Raw genomic sequence first — 15649 nt, 5'->3', positions numbered from 1 at the left:
ATTTGACATTTCACTGATTTTATCTTTTGAGTTTATGTATGTTTATTTTTCCTTTTTATAAAATTGGTTTTCTCAAAGAACTTTTGGCATCTCAGCCAGGACAGAATATAGTAAAGGTACGGATAAGTAGGCCATAAAAGAGTGCTTTGGATTCTTTCCTGATCTAAAGGAAATTTAAAATAATGCAGTGGGGACTTCCTGGCGGTCCACTGGGTTAAGACTTCGCCTTCCAGTGCAGGGGGTGCAGGTTCAATCCCTAGTCAGGGAGCTAAGATCCCACATGCCTCAGAGCCAAAAAACCGAAACATACAGCAGAAGCAATATTGTAACAAATTCAATAAAGACTTTAAAAATGGTCTGCATCAAAAAAAAAATCTTTAAAAAGATAAATAAATAAAATAAAATAATGCATTGAACATCAAAGTTGATCACATGTGATCTGCCTGTCCCAGAGGCAGTGGGTTTGAGCTTACTTTGGCAGCAGGTACATTGAAATGGGAACCAAAAGCAATAGGTTAAAATTTTTTTTCTTTGGTTTTTGTAGAATTTAACGTTCTGCTAGGCTGCTGAATACAACTACTATAGAGAGAGATGAGTTCTGGAGAGAGGACGCAAGTTGTGAGTAATAGTTTTAGGAAAGGACCAACTGGGAGAGCTTAGGTGGGAAAGAGGAAAATTATCTAGAAATGTAGAATTTTGGAGTGTTATCTGAGTAGGGCCTGGTGTGATGCTGGGGGTGTGCTTGTGGTCTTGTAAAGCCTTAGAATATAAATGACTTGAGATTAAAAGCTATCTTACTCATTTTATATCCTGTGATGTTTAGCATAGGTATAATATATGTACACGGCTAGTGAATTCATTTCTTTAAGAAGTTCCATTCTGTTCATTGAGGAGAAAAATGCAACTGACAGTTGAGTTTAGGGGTAAATATTTTATAGGCCTAATGACTTGGAGGAATGATTTACAAGGCACTTGGATGATAAAATAACTGTCATCTAAGATGAAATCAGCCATCTTAGCTCGTTTCCGTATTCTAATACATTGCAGCTCTAGTGTTTTGTTAGTCTGTCCATAATGTTTTGCCTTTTTTTGTTTGTTTTTTTTGTAGCTGTGCCGCATGGCATGCAGGATCTTAGTTCCCCAGTCAGGGATCGAACCCGTGCCCCCAGTACTGGAAGCTCAGAGTCCTAACCACTGGACTGCTAGGGAATTCCCTGTCCATGTTTTGAACTCTTATTTTGGAGTGGTATATCCTAGTAAGGAAGCATTTGGTTAGAGACGTAACAAGAAAAATAACACTTTTTAAGACATTTGGATTGATTTAATATGATTATGAATACATTTTAAAAACGTTTTATTTTGAAATAATTTCATATAGAAAAGGTGACAAATACTATAAAGAATTTCTCTGTACTCTTTAAGTAGATTCCTCAAATTTTAACATTTACCACAAATGTTTTATTATTTTTTCTGTTTTTTTTTTTTTTTAACTTGTTTTGATTTGACTTTTTGGTCATTTCAATTTATTATTTACTGCCCTTCAAGTTCTGGATTAGGAGCTATTGAGCAGATGATTTTTTTAAAAATTAATTAATTAATTAATTAGGCTGCATTGGGTCTTAGTTGGGGGATCTTTGTTGCAGTATGCGGGATCTTTTGTTGAGGTGTGTGGGCTCTTTGTTGTGGTGTGCGGGCTTCTCTCTAGTTGTGGTGTGTGAGCTCCAGAGCGCAGGCCCAGTAGTTACAGTGCACAGGGTTCTCTAGTTGCAGTGTGTGAGCTCAGTAGTTGTGGCACGCAAGCTCTCTAATTGTGGTGCAGGCTTAGTTGCCCTACGGCATGTGGGATCTTAGTTCCCCGACCAGAGATCAGTCCTACGTCCCCTGAATTGGAAGGCAGATTCTTAACCACTGGACCACCAGGGGAGTCCCTATTATTTTTTTCTCTTTATACACATTATTTTTTTCTGAGCTGATGGTAGTAGGTTATAAGACAGGATGCCCTTTTACAAAATACTTGAATATGTGTTTCCTAAAAGACAAGGATATTTTCTATAATAACTATAGTACAGTGACCAAAATCAAGAAATTAACATGGAAATGATATTGTTATCTGATCTATAGTTTTTTTTTAAAGTAAACATAATCTCAAGATTTTATTATCTTCATAATAAAACAAAATATGAAGCTTAGAACTGGATCACTTGGCTCTTTCTCTTCTTACATCCTCCCAGCTCAAAATGCTTGCTTCTCTTAATAGCCAGCATTCTCTTAGATCTGCAGTTGGCTCAATGCATTCAAGCCTCAGCAAAATCTTCTTTGTGGTTTTATTTAGCCTTTTTCTGGAAAACCAGCTTAGTCTGTCCACCATAGCCACTCTCCTTCCTGTCATAATGTTCCTTTCCTTGGAGAATACAGAGAATCCTTGCGCTTCTTGTACTGTATCACTTTGTGGGCAGGTTTGCGACACTAATTACAGAAAGTCCAGCAGGTTTTAGAAATGGTTACCGTGTATGCGAGAGCACTGTCAGTGTGGAAAGAAGTGATTTACAGTTTTTACTCAAATTTTGCCAGTTGTCCCATTAACATCCTTTTAGCCAAACATATTTTGTTTTGGCCCTAATAGGATCCAGGGTAGTATCATGTATTGCATTTACTTGTTATGTCTCTGTAGTCTTCTCTAATCTGGATTAGTCCCTCAGTTTTCCTTTGTCTTTTAAAAACCTTGGTAATTTTAAGAATACAAACAAATTATTTAGTATAATGCTCCTCAATTTAAGTTTATTTCCTCATGCTTAGTAATACCACAGAACTGATGTTGTATTCTTCTCAGTGAATCATATCAGAAGGCACATGGTTTAATTTTGTCTCATTACTAGTGATACTAATTATTATACATTTTAAAAGATGTTTCTTATCTCTCCTAATAACTGATGTTTCAAGTAAGTGTTTACAGTCTTAAGACTTTTCTTTGAATAAATTTTGGTGCTTCAAGTTTGTTTATGAATTAGACACTAGAGCAACAGTACTTTTTCCAAAAAAATTATTTATTTATTTTATTATTAATTTTTTTTCGCTTGTGTCGGGTCTTAGTTGCAGCACGCAGCATCTTCATTGAGGCATACGGGATCTTTTGTTGCGGCGCGGGTTCTTCGTTGTGGTGTGTGGGCTTCTCTCTAGTTGTGGCGTGCAGGTTTTTTCTCTTCTCTAGTTGTGGTGCATGGGTTCCAGAGTGCGTGGGCTCTAGTTGAGGCACACAAGCTCAGTAGTTGAGGCACACGAGCTTAGTTGCCCCATGACATGTGGGATCTTAGTTCCCTGATCAGGGATCGAACTCGCATTCCCTGCACTGTAAGGTGGATTCTTTACCACTGGACCACCAGGGTAGTCCCGTAGAGCAGTAGTACTTTTAAAAATAACTTACATTAATTTCAAAGCACTTAAAAATATTCTATAGTGATACATTTCACAGATTTGCTGATAAAGGCATCTAGAGATTGAGACAAGCGCACTATTTGAATGTTGCCTTGAAACTCCTAACATCGTTTCTGGGGTGAATGAGAAGAGCGAAATAAGAATCAGAATATAGATCGCCAAAGTTTTCTAATTTAGGGTTCTGACTGCTTACTATTAAGTTAAATTTAGCATCTGAATGAGCTGCTGTAAATATTAAGTTTCTTCATTTTTATCTTATTTATTAGATTTCCTTATTTGTGGTGGTGGTTCGTTCCAGGTGACAGGGAACAAGTATGGAATTGTATACACTATTTTTCTTATAGCCTCTCATGTTGCTGATACATACGTAAATATTTTTCCCTGTTTCGCAGTTAAGAAGGGCCTTTTCCAAAAAACTATAATACTGCTAATCCAGATGCCCATTCTTTTCTCCTTCTCTATGCACAACTCTGGTAGATTACTTATGTTGAATGGGGGACAGGGGAGACCCTTAGCACATAAGTGGTTTTATACTTTTTCAGATTCCCCCTGAGTCCAGCCATGCCGGCTCCCATTGGCTGAGACTGCCCAGCATGCCCTATGCTGAGATGATCCAGTTACTGAAGGACTGCTCACGCGGGGAGCCGGCCTTTTGGGAGGGGGTTGGGTGAGTTAATTTCTTTCATTTTTAAGAAAAAAAAATTATGTGGTGTGGCTTGGCAAAAAAACACACCTTATAGATAAAAATGGGCTGCTGGACCATCTCATGGCTAAGCCATCCCAGCTCTTTCTTGCATTATTTCTGCATAATAGAGTGCTTCTAAGTAGAAGAAATTTATGCTAAATTTGAGTGACTTTTTAAATAGAAAGAAATATAATCAGTAAATTAAGAAGTGGCCCAATTATAATAGACCCTATAATAGACCCTATTAGATGTTTATTTAAAATGGTAAAAATGAAACATAGTCTCACACTAAACTCCTTTTTAGTGATAAATTTTATTTTAGAATGACTTTAGAGATAATCTCTTACCCTGCTCACTAGAAAGAGTATCAATCTATTATGTCTGTACTCTGAAGATTTTCCAAGGGTAGCTGAAGTGGATGATTAACTTTTGGAAGGCACATATTTGTCTTTAATTCCTGCCAGGGTAGTTTTGGGTCTTATTCGTGATTTGTAGGGTGGTCTCTGAAATATTGTTCTCTCTGGAGTTCTGGTAATATTACTGCCAACAAGAAGAATGGAATCATACATAAGTTATCTTTGCTTATCTTTTTAACATTTGAAAATACAGTTCTGGGCAACTAGAACTGAGAAATTCTTGCCTCTGGGGAAAGTGTCCCCTGAGTCACAGATAATGTTTATGTTCCATAAACTATGAAACCTCTTTGTCAGCCCATACTGAGGATGATAATTGGGGAACAAAACATCCAGTTTTGGTCAGAGAACAAAAACAGCCAGCTGGAGGAACAGTAACCTGCAATTGCCTATAGTTCTTAAAAGGTAGATTGGCCTTTAAAGTTAGAGAACTTAGCCAGAAGAAGGATTTGTTAAGTATAGCCACTCATTCATTGCAGACTATATTTCTACCTCTTGTGCTGCTTAGGTTCTATGAGTTTGTTTATCTGATGATTATATCCTTAATGTTTAAATCTTATTTGGCATTGTAGTACAACTTATTAAATTTTACTGTACCTGTTTTGTTTACTTCAACAGGAGCATAGGTGTTCTTCTGCAGCATCTCTGAGATTTATTTCACCATAACCGTTTCTCTGTTGCCTTTTTAAAGGGGTCCTAATTTCATATTCGATAGTCTTCAGCTGTTTCCTGGCCTGTAGTCTCATCTCACACTAGCCTGTCTTATCCACTGCCTCCAGACTGCTTCTTTACAAGTTAGTCCTTTCCACTCAGAAACTTAAACTCAGTAGTCTCTGAGTGCCTTTTATGTGCTTAGCTGCTTTTGGTAATAGAAGTCAAGTATTCTAGGGGTTATCTAGTCTTTCTCCTAATCACTTGAAACAAAATACATTTTTTTTGAATTGGCTATACTTTTTCATTGCTTGGCTATTATTTCATGTAGTATGTGTTTTAACTGCCAGGCTTTTTTTCTTTGTAATTATATTTTAAAGCATCAAAATCAGCAGTGTTTTTGGTTTTGTTTTAATGCACATTTAAACAGAAACAATGGCAGGCTGATGGGTTCTAACCTATTAACTAATTCTGTATAATGGGGATAAGGTGGAGATTTTAGGAGATAGGAAAAGATGTATATCCAGGAGAGTGAGAAGGTAAATGGACTAAGGGAATGTATTGTGATTACTGAGTGGCATTCAGGATCCATTTGAGGTACCTGATTATGAATTTAAAATAAGTCCACACACTGTCATTGTCTTTTATTCTAGTCATGTTTAAGCTGAACAAGTGCAGGCTAGGAGTAACTTGATATAATAGAGCAAGAGAGACAAGGGAACCGTAGGTTTATGCAAGATTGATTGGAATGACTGACTGTGGAACTTAACCTGAGTTAAGAAGGACAAAGAAGTGAGATTGGTGAAAATGTGATAGAATTAACTGATTTAAGGGTCCTGCTGGGATTGAAGGATTGCAGAGTTGGGGTACTAAAGGGAGTGGATTTGAAAGATGTGAGGGGATGATCAAGAGAGAATTGTGTGAGTTTGAGAACTTACAGGGCTTGTAGTTTTTTTTTTTTAAATAAATAAATTTATTTATTTATTTATTTATTTTTGGCTGCATTGGGTCTTCATTGCTGTGCGCGGGCTTTCTCTAGTTGCACCGAACGGGGGCTACTCTTCATTGCAGTGTACGGGCTTCTCATTGCAGTGGCTTCTCTTGGTGTGGAACGCGGGCTCTAGGCGCACGGGTTTTAGTAGTTGTGGCGTGTGGGCTCAGTAGTTGTGGCTCGCGGGCTCTAGAGCCCAGGCTCAGTAGTTGTGGCGCATAGGCTTAGTTGCTTTGCGGCATGTGGGATCTTCCTGGATCAGGGCTCGCACCCATGTCCCCTGCATTGGCAGGCGGATTCTTAACCACTGCGCCACCAGGGAAGTCCCATGTGGCTTGCAGTTAGTAATGTATTCGTGGGAAAGAGTTCTTGAGGTGTGGGGCGAGGACAGAGAGGAGGTTAAGGAGCCAGGATCAGGAGGGCTCCTTATTTGTGAGCAGAGTTTTGTTGTCGTTAGTATACTTACTGATACTCTTAATAAGAAAATATGCTTCTGAATTTAAACAAAAATACTTAAGTGGTATACTTTCTACCATTCTAAACATAGAATACCCCTATTTGTACCAAAGGTTTAAAGGATAAAAATACAATCCTGTCTCAAAAGCAATAATTTTAAAATTTCCTCAGATGTTGATACTATCTAGATCAAGTATCCTTAGTCTGGGACCCATGGACTCTGAAATTGTATGCATGATTTTTGTATGTTTCTGGGGAAAGAGTTTATAGATTTCATTAAGGTATTTAAGAACTGCTAATCTATATATAAGCAGAAAACTAGTTATATAGCAAAAAATGCCTAATATCAGAGTATAGATGGTTTTTTTCGCCACATCGCACGACATGCGGGATCTTAGTTCCCTGACCAGGGATTGAACCCATGCCCCCTGCAGTGGAAGCATGGAGTCATAACCACTGGACCGCCAGGGAAGTCCCGGAGTATAGATTTTTAAGTCTGAGTATCAAGAGAATTTTGTGTTGATATGGCTAAAACATTAGCTAACATTCATGGCTTTGTTTTTTTCAGGGACAGAGTGTCTATGAAGAGAAATGAATATGTAGCTTTACCTGAATAGATGGGGAAGAGGGCCTTTAGGATGCTTAAATATTGCTTCTTTAAATTAGTTTTTAAAATTATTTTTGCTCCTGTTCTTAAATTCTAGTACATGACTCTCAACCCCTCTACTAAGAGGAAGAATACTGGATCTCCAGACAGGAAGCCCTCAAAGAAATCCAAGACAGACAACTCTTCTCTCAGTTCACCACTAAATCCTAAGTTATGGTGTCATGTACACTTGAAGAAATCCTTGAATGGCTCACCACTCAAAGTGAAGAACTCAAAGAATTCCAAATCTCCAGAAGAGCATCTGGAAGAAGTGATGAAGATGATGTCGCCCAACAAGCTACATGCTAACTTTCACATTCCTAAGAAAGGCCCACCTGGCAAGAAATCAGGGAAGCATAGTGACAAACCTTTGAAAGCAAAGGGCAGAAGCAAAGGCATCCTGAATGGACAGAAATCCACAGGGAATTCCAAATCTCCCAAAAAGGGCTTGAAGACTCCTAAAACCAAAATGAAGCAGATGACTTTGTTGGACATGGCCAAAGGCACTCAGAAGGTGACACGAGCCCCGAGGAATTCTGGGGGCACACCTAGGTCCTCTAGTAAACCTCATAAACATCTGCCTCCTGCTGCCCTCCACCTTATCGCCTACTACAAAGAAAACAAAGACAGGGAGGACAAGAAGAGCGCCCTGTCCTGTGTTATCTCCAAAACAGCTCGTCTCCTCTCTAGTGAGGATAGAGCTCGTCTCCCAGAAGAATTGCGAAGTATTGTTCAAAAACGCTTTGAGCTTCTAGAGCACAAAAAGAGATGGGCTTCTATGTCTGAAGAGCAGCGCAAAGAATATTTGAAAAAGAAACGAGAGGAACTGAAAGAAAAGTTGAAGGAGAAAGCCAAGGAACGGAGAGAGAAAGAAATGCTCGAGAAACTAGAGAAACAGAAGCGGTACGAGGACCAAGAGTTAACTGGCAAAAACCTTCCAACATTTAAATTGGTGGATACCCCTGAAGGGCTGCCCAATACACTCTTTGGGGATGTGGCCATGGTGGTGGAGTTCTTGAGCTGTTATTCTGGGTTACTCTTACCAGATGCTCAGTATCCTATTACTGCTGTGTCCCTTATGGAAGCCTTGAGTGCAGAAAAGGGTGGCTTTTTATACCTGAATAGAGTGTTGGTCATCCTCTTACAGACCTTGTTACAAGATGAAATAGCAGAAGACTATGGTGAATTGGGGATGAAGCTGTCAGAAATCCCTCTGACTCTGCATTCTGTTTCAGAGCTGGTTCGGCTCTGCTTGCGCAAATCTGACATTCAGGAAGAAAGTGAGGGCTCAGACACGGATGACAACAAAGATTCAGCACCATTTGAGGACAATGAGGTACAAGATGAGTTCCTAGAAAAGCTGGAGACCTCTGAATTTTTTGAGCTAACATCGGAAGAGAAACTGCAGATCTTGACAGCACTCTGCCACCGGATTCTCATGACATACTCAGTGCAGGACCACATGGAAACCAGGCAGCAGATGTCTGCAGAGTTATGGAAGGAACGGCTTGCTGTATTGAAGGAAGAAAATGATAAGAAGAGAGCAGAGAAACAGAAACGGAAAGAAATGGAAGCCAGAAATAAAGAAAATGGAAAAGAGGAGAATGGGTTAGGCAAAGCTGATAGGAAAAAAGAAGTCGTGAAGTTTGAGCCCCAGGTAGATATGGAAGCTGAAGACATGATCAGTGCCGTGAAGAGCAGACGGCTGCTTGCCATTCAGGCTAAGAAGGAGCGGGAAATTCAGGAGAGAGAAATGAAAGGTAAAATCTTGTGTTGAGAGAAAAGAGGAAGCCCTTTAGAAGATAGTAGAAGGAAGGAAATTACTGAGGTAATGGTAGCGTCTTCGTTTGTCACAACTATTTAGTTATTTCTGTGTGTAATAACCCGACCCTTCTAGGTATGTAAGATTCTAGCAGGAGTGTTCAGCCTGGCATTCTGCAGTTAATGATAGTTTGACTTGGATTAGTGTGATGTTGGCATCTTTTCTGGCTTAGTAAAGGACCAAATCCACAAACAGACATAGTGGAGATAACATGTGACCTGGGAATGGGCTGACCTGGGTACCTGCGACTTAGCTATAGTTCTTTGAGCAAGTTGCTTATCCATGCCTCAGTTTCCTCATATGCTTAAGATTGTCGTAACAAATGAATGACAAGGTATTTGAAGCCCTCAGCACAGTTGCCAACTCAGATATTAATCTTTTCCTTATTAAGATGTAAGGAAATAAAAATTTGGGGCTTTCATAGCACCATTAAGTCTGAACTTTTTAAAAAACAGCTTTATTAAGAAATAATTCACATACTATACTATTCATCCACATATATTGTACAGTTCATTGTTTTTTAATATATTCACAGATATGTGCAGCCTTTATCATAGTAAATTTTAGAACATTTTCATCACCTCAAAAAGAAACCCCATGCCCTTTAGCTATACCCATCCTCCCCAGACCTAAGCAATCACCGTCCACTGCTGTATCTCTATATTTGCCTATTCTGATACATCATATCAGTGGAGCTGTATAATAAGTATGCAGTCTTTTGTGACTGGCTTCTTTCACTTACCATGTTTTCAAGGTTCAGGCTGTAGCATGTCTCAGTACTTAATTCCTTTTTATGGCTGAATATTATTCCATTGTTTGGATATGTCACATTTTGTTTATCCATTTATCAGTTGATGAACGTTTGGTTTGTTTTAATCATTTTTGGCTATTACGAATAATGCTGCTACAAGCACTGGTGTACAAGTTTTTGTGTGGGCATATGTTTTCAATTCTCATGGGTATATATACCTAGGGATGGATCTGCTGGATCATATGGTAACTCTGTTTAACTGAGGAAGTCCTAGACTGTTTTTCAAAGTGGCTGCACAATTTTACATTCCTACCAGTAGTAAATGAGGGTTGTAATTTCTCCACTTGTCTGCATCTTTGCCAAAGCTTGTTATTCTATGATTCTGATTATAGCTATTCTAGTGATTGTCAATTGGTATCTCATTGTGGTTTTTTTTTTTTTTTTAATTATTTATTTATTTATTTTTGGCTGCATTGGGTCTTCATCGCTGCGCGCGGGTTTTCTCTAGTTGGGGCGAGCGGGGGCCAGTCTTCACTGTGGTGCGCAGGCTTCTCATTGCGGTGTCTTCTCTTGTTGTGGAGCACGGGCTCTAGGCGCGTGGGCTTCAGTAGTTGTGGCTCATGGGCTCTAGAGCGCGGGCTCAGTAGTTGTGGCACACAGGCCTAGTTGCTCCATGGCATGTGGGATCTTCTGGGACCAGGGCTCGAACCCGTGTCCCCTGCATTGGCAGGCGGACTTCCAACCACTGAGCCACCAGGGAAGCCCTCATTGTGGTTTTGATATGCATTTCCTTGATGACTAATGATGTCATCTTCTCTTGTGCCTATTTGTCTTTTGTATATCTTCTTTGGACAATATTAATTCAGATCTTTTGCCCATTTTCAAATTGGGTTATTTGTCTTTTTATTATTGAATTACAAGGGGTCTTTATATAGTCTAGATACAAATCCCTTAAAATACATGATCCACAAACATTTTCGCCCATTTTGTGTGTTTGTTCTCTTTTTACTTTCTTGATAGTGTCCATTGAAGCACAAATTTTTAAAATTTTGATGACATCCAATTTATTTATTTTTTTCTTTGGTTGGTTGTGGTTTTGGTGTCAAATCCAAGAATCTGCTGCCAAATCCAAGGTCATGAAGATTTACTCCTATGTATTCTTCTAAAAGTCTTGAGAGTTTTAGCTCTTACATTTAGGTCTTTGATTCATTTTGAGTTAATTTGACTATAGACACATCAACTTATTTCTGGCTATGTGTGTCTTTATACCAATACCACAGTGTCTTGAGTAGAATTGAGAAGCCAGAAATAAGTTGATTATTGATATAGAGAAACAAACAGAACATTATAAATATATAATATAATTATATATATATATTTAAATTTTATTTATTTATTTGGCTGCGTCGGGTCTTAGTTGTGGTAAGTGGGATCTTCGTTGTGTCGCGCTGGCTTCTCTAGTCGTGGCGCTTGGACTTTTCTCTAATTGTGGCACGTGGGCTCTAGAACGCATGGGCTCAGTAGTTGTGGCGCGCGGGCTTAGTTGCCCTGTGGCATGTGGGATCTTAGTTCCCCAAGCAGCGATTGAACCTGCATCCCCTGCATTGGAAGGTGGATTCTTAACCACTGGACCACCAGGGAGTCCCTGTAATGTAATTATAAAATATGTAATAAATATCAATACTTTGCCAAGGACAGTATTTGAATTAGAGTTCAGGTCTTTTGATGTCTAGCTCAGTGCTGTAACCTCTGGAACTAAATTTGGTCTTTTTTTTTGACGACTTTCCCTAGATTGTTTTTTGTTTGTTTGTACCTGCAAGAGAAGGAGCTTTTCCTTTATTGTGATTTGGCCATTACTCTTTTTGTCATTTACCTTTGTACTGATTTTTACTGTAATCATTGTTGCAAATGTACAGCTCTATTCAGGCTAGAAAACCATTTATTAAAAGTAACAAATACCATACCGTTCTGTTTTGGTTTTTGTCCGCACTGTGCAGCTTGCGGGATCATAGTTCCCTGACCAGGGATTGAACCTGGGCCCACGACAGTGAAAGCACCGAGTCCTAACCACTGAACTGTCAGGGAATTCCCCCATATTGGTTTTAAATAGATGAAATTTGTCTTAAAATTTTAAGTAACATCTTTAGACTGATGCATTTTCCAGATTCTCGCTACATTGTGGATGTTGTCATCAGTAGAGTACCAGCAGTAAAATTGCTGACATTGTGAATAGCAGTGCCCTTTACTTACAGTATCAAAATTTGTGACAGTTGTGGAAAAACTTGAAAGATTCCTGGGTGTCTTTCGTTATTGAGGGAAATTTCTATCTGGATAGAATAAACTTATAAAATGAATGATCAGAAATAAATTGATTAAAACTTTTTTTTCATCATTAACAGAAGCAACTTGCTGAATAACTCAAAAAATAGTATTAAAGAGGCAATAATTACTATTATCTGCTGATGCTTCCGTGCCCTTGCTTTCTCAATTCTTTTTCTGAATTCCTCAGGACTGAAATATGTTTTATTTTGAAATAGCTATTTTGGTTTTATTCATACCGATCATTTTGAGGATCCTGTGGCTGCTCCTGTCAGAAAATGTTTCAGTTAATTCTGTTGAAGGACTATTTTAACTTTACATTTAAAATTAATTATCAATAAAATAAAATTAATTTATTATAAAACTAATAAGTTATTATTAATAGTTAAACTAATAATAATATAATAATAATTATTATTATTAGTTAAACTAATAATAAATTTTGGAGAGAAAAGATTTTGCACTGAGTTGATGGCTGAGACATCACCAAAATTCAAAGGACATAGAAGGAACAGATAGAAATTGCTGCCTTACACATTATTTCTTATAACAGATTAGAATTAGGAGAAGGAAACTAAGATTTCTACTTAATACCAGGCACGTCTCACTCCATATCTTACTTAAATTTGTAAGAGTAGAATTTACTAGGAAAAAACTTAATCGATTCATTTTATCTTTAACAGTGAAACTAGAACGTGAAGCTGAAGAAGAACGAATACGAAAGCACAAAGCAGCTGCTGAGAAGGCTTTCCAGGAGGGAATTGCCAAGGCAAAACTAGTCATGCGTAGGACTCCAATTGGTACAGATCGAAACCATAATAGGTGAGTTATTAAACTTAATTTTTATCATCTTTTAGGGCTGCTATATTGTTGCTAGTTAGTACTAAGACTAGACAGGCTTCCTTGTTCGTGGATATTGGAAACAGAGTTGCTCATCACACATTTATTTGAATATTTACTGAGCCAAATGCTAGGGTTATGAAGTTAGATAAGACATGACCCTGTCCTCAAAGATACCACAGATATGAAGCTTAAATTATGGTGATAGGAGAAATGTAATCCTAATAGAAGTCTTTAAAAATGGTAAGATAAAAAAATAAAAAAATAAAAAAATGGTAAGATATTTTAAATGCATACATTGTGTGGAACCTAAAGTAGTGAAATATTAGAAGTTATAAAAATTACAGATATTAAGTGAATCTCAAATTCCCAAAATTTTAGTATTCTGTGCTTTACTTTAGGATTTGTATCTGCTGAATGTTCAGTGATATTCTGTAATCATCTTCCTCAACAATGAAGTCATCCTGTGCTCATGATCTTTCACTAACACATTAATATGTGGTTGTGATTTGTAGATACTGGCTCTTCTCAGATGAAGTTCCAGGTTTGTTCATTGAGAAAGGCTGGGTACATGACAGCATTGACTACCGATTCATCCATCACCGAAAAGACCGTGCAGACTCCGCTGATGAGGATTACTGTCCCCGTAGTATGTATATCTGTTAGTTAGTTTACCCTGCTCAAGTAGGGTCAGTATGAAGACTGTCTTTCCTCTGTCACTTTTTTTCACTTGCTAAATTTCTTTATTGCCTTCTTAGGTAGATTTATTTGAGTGAGGTGGGAAGATGTGAAATGCATAGCAGAAGGAAGGAAACTTAACATTTGATTATCGACTTTGTTCCAGGCATAGCGTGAAAAGATAAAGAACTTGAATATTAGGATATTTGGGTATTAGATTTATACAAGTAGTTTTCAAACTTTGTTCCTTGGAAGTCTCTTTGTAGGTACTTCAAGGGCTGGAATTGAGGTAAGGGGCCAAGAAGGCAGTTATGTGTCTTTTTCCTCCACTTTAAAAATTCATTTATTTAATATTTATGGAGCATCTCTTTATTTGCCAACCAATTTTTCATGTGCTGTGATACAAGATAGCAAACAAGACATAAAAGGTCCTGAATGTCAATTAACTAAAATTATAGTGAGGAGAAACACAGCAAATATGTAACTAGAAATAAGTGACTGAGAAGGGTCATAAGGGGCGCTGATAATGTTCTTTTTCTTGACTTGGGTTCTGGTTACATGAGTATGTTCAGTTTGTGAAATAGAAAAGTGTACTTTTCTAAATATATGTGTGTGTGTATATTCTTTCTTGACCTATACATAGATATGTGTGTGTGTGTATGTGTATGTGTGTGTGTGTATATGTGTGTGTGTGTATATATATATATATATATATGTATGTATTTCTCTTTTTTTCCCCCAAGAAAGAAATTAAAAGAAAAATTTTAAATTTAAAAATACCAGATGGTTAGGTTAGATCAAGTTTTCTCAGCCTCATTGTTGTTGACATTTTGGGCCAGATAATTCTTTGTAGTGGGGGGTTGTCCTATGTGTTGTAAGTTATTTAGCAGCATCCCTGACCTCTGCCCACTGGATGCCATTAGTGACAACCAAATGTCACCAGATATTGCCAGATGTTCCCTAGGAGGCAGCATGGCTTTCTGTTGAGAACCATTGCGTTAGATGGTACATAAGCTTCCTTCCAGCTGTACTTTATATAACCTAATGAATATTGCTTCTCAGAAAGTAGTTTTCTTTCATTTTAGAGAAACTCATAACCCAAACTTTTAAACTCACAAAATCGTTAAATAAGGAAATTAGTATATAGCCCAAAACTTCAAATTTAAGGCATTTTCTTGTTGAATTATGTTATTTATTAGATTGTAGTACTTAGTAGAAAAGTCTAGTTTTGGTAGACTTTGTAAATACCCAGGTGAGGGCAGTAAATACGAAGTTAGGATCTTCAGACTTGAGAGAGATTCCAGTGGGATGAAGGACTGTGATTTTATAATGTGTCTCAAAAGCTTAATGGCTGTTTTCAGAAATCAGGTCCACACAGTTACAGCTCCCGGGAGAAGACTGGCATCTACATCCCTTCACTTCTAGAGCATCCTGGTGGATGTTGTTCCTTCATGTTTTCTAGTTCCAGCATGGCAGAGTTTCTTCAGAATTACCTGACTGAAAAGACTAAACAAGGTTATGTGTTAGTATTGTAGGGAAGATGCTGCAGGTTAAAGGGGAGAGAAGGGGAGCAGGGGAGAGAACCAATTGTAGAATTAGGTAAGGCCTCAAATACTGGCTTAAGATCTATCTATAGTAATGTCATATATTAGTATACAGGAGCTGGTTTACAAAAAAGTTAATCATATTTGACATTTGAAGCCTCCAGGGGTAAGTTTGTAGTAGTTTATATATTTCAGTTGTGTCTACTTCACTACAGATGCCTTTATGCTAAACATTACGTACAAGGAGCAGATTATTTATTTGCTCTGAAACATTTAGTCATCTCTCTGCATTCTATTGCAATAACTTGTGATACTCTTAAACTTTGCCTGTTCAGCTGTATAGAGAGCAACTGTCTCAGATAATGTGCTGTATGTAAGATGTTTAAGAGAAATTAGCATCTGTTGTACATGTGGATATATT

The 15649-nt window shown here is 37.8% G+C and overlaps 1 protein-coding gene across 1 annotated transcript in view; it reads left to right on the top strand.

Moving 5' to 3' along the window:
* BAZ1B (bromodomain adjacent to zinc finger domain 1B) overlaps positions 1–15649 on the top strand; it is a 67874-nt gene that overhangs the window by 29558 nt on the left and 22667 nt on the right. The window contains exons 7-9 of the mRNA XM_057528505.1: positions 7333–9034; positions 12850–12988; positions 13522–13655. Of these exons, the coding sequence (XP_057384488.1) occupies positions 7333–9034; positions 12850–12988; positions 13522–13655 (1975 nt within the window). The remainder of the gene's footprint in view (positions 1–7332; positions 9035–12849; positions 12989–13521; positions 13656–15649) is intronic.

The sequence above is a fragment of the Balaenoptera acutorostrata genome, chromosome 15 (assembly GCF_949987535.1).
Source record: "Balaenoptera acutorostrata chromosome 15, mBalAcu1.1, whole genome shotgun sequence".
In the NCBI taxonomy this organism is placed as follows: Eukaryota; Metazoa; Chordata; class Mammalia; order Artiodactyla; family Balaenopteridae; genus Balaenoptera; species Balaenoptera acutorostrata.
This window is presented reverse-complemented; position numbering and strand designations above follow the sequence as displayed.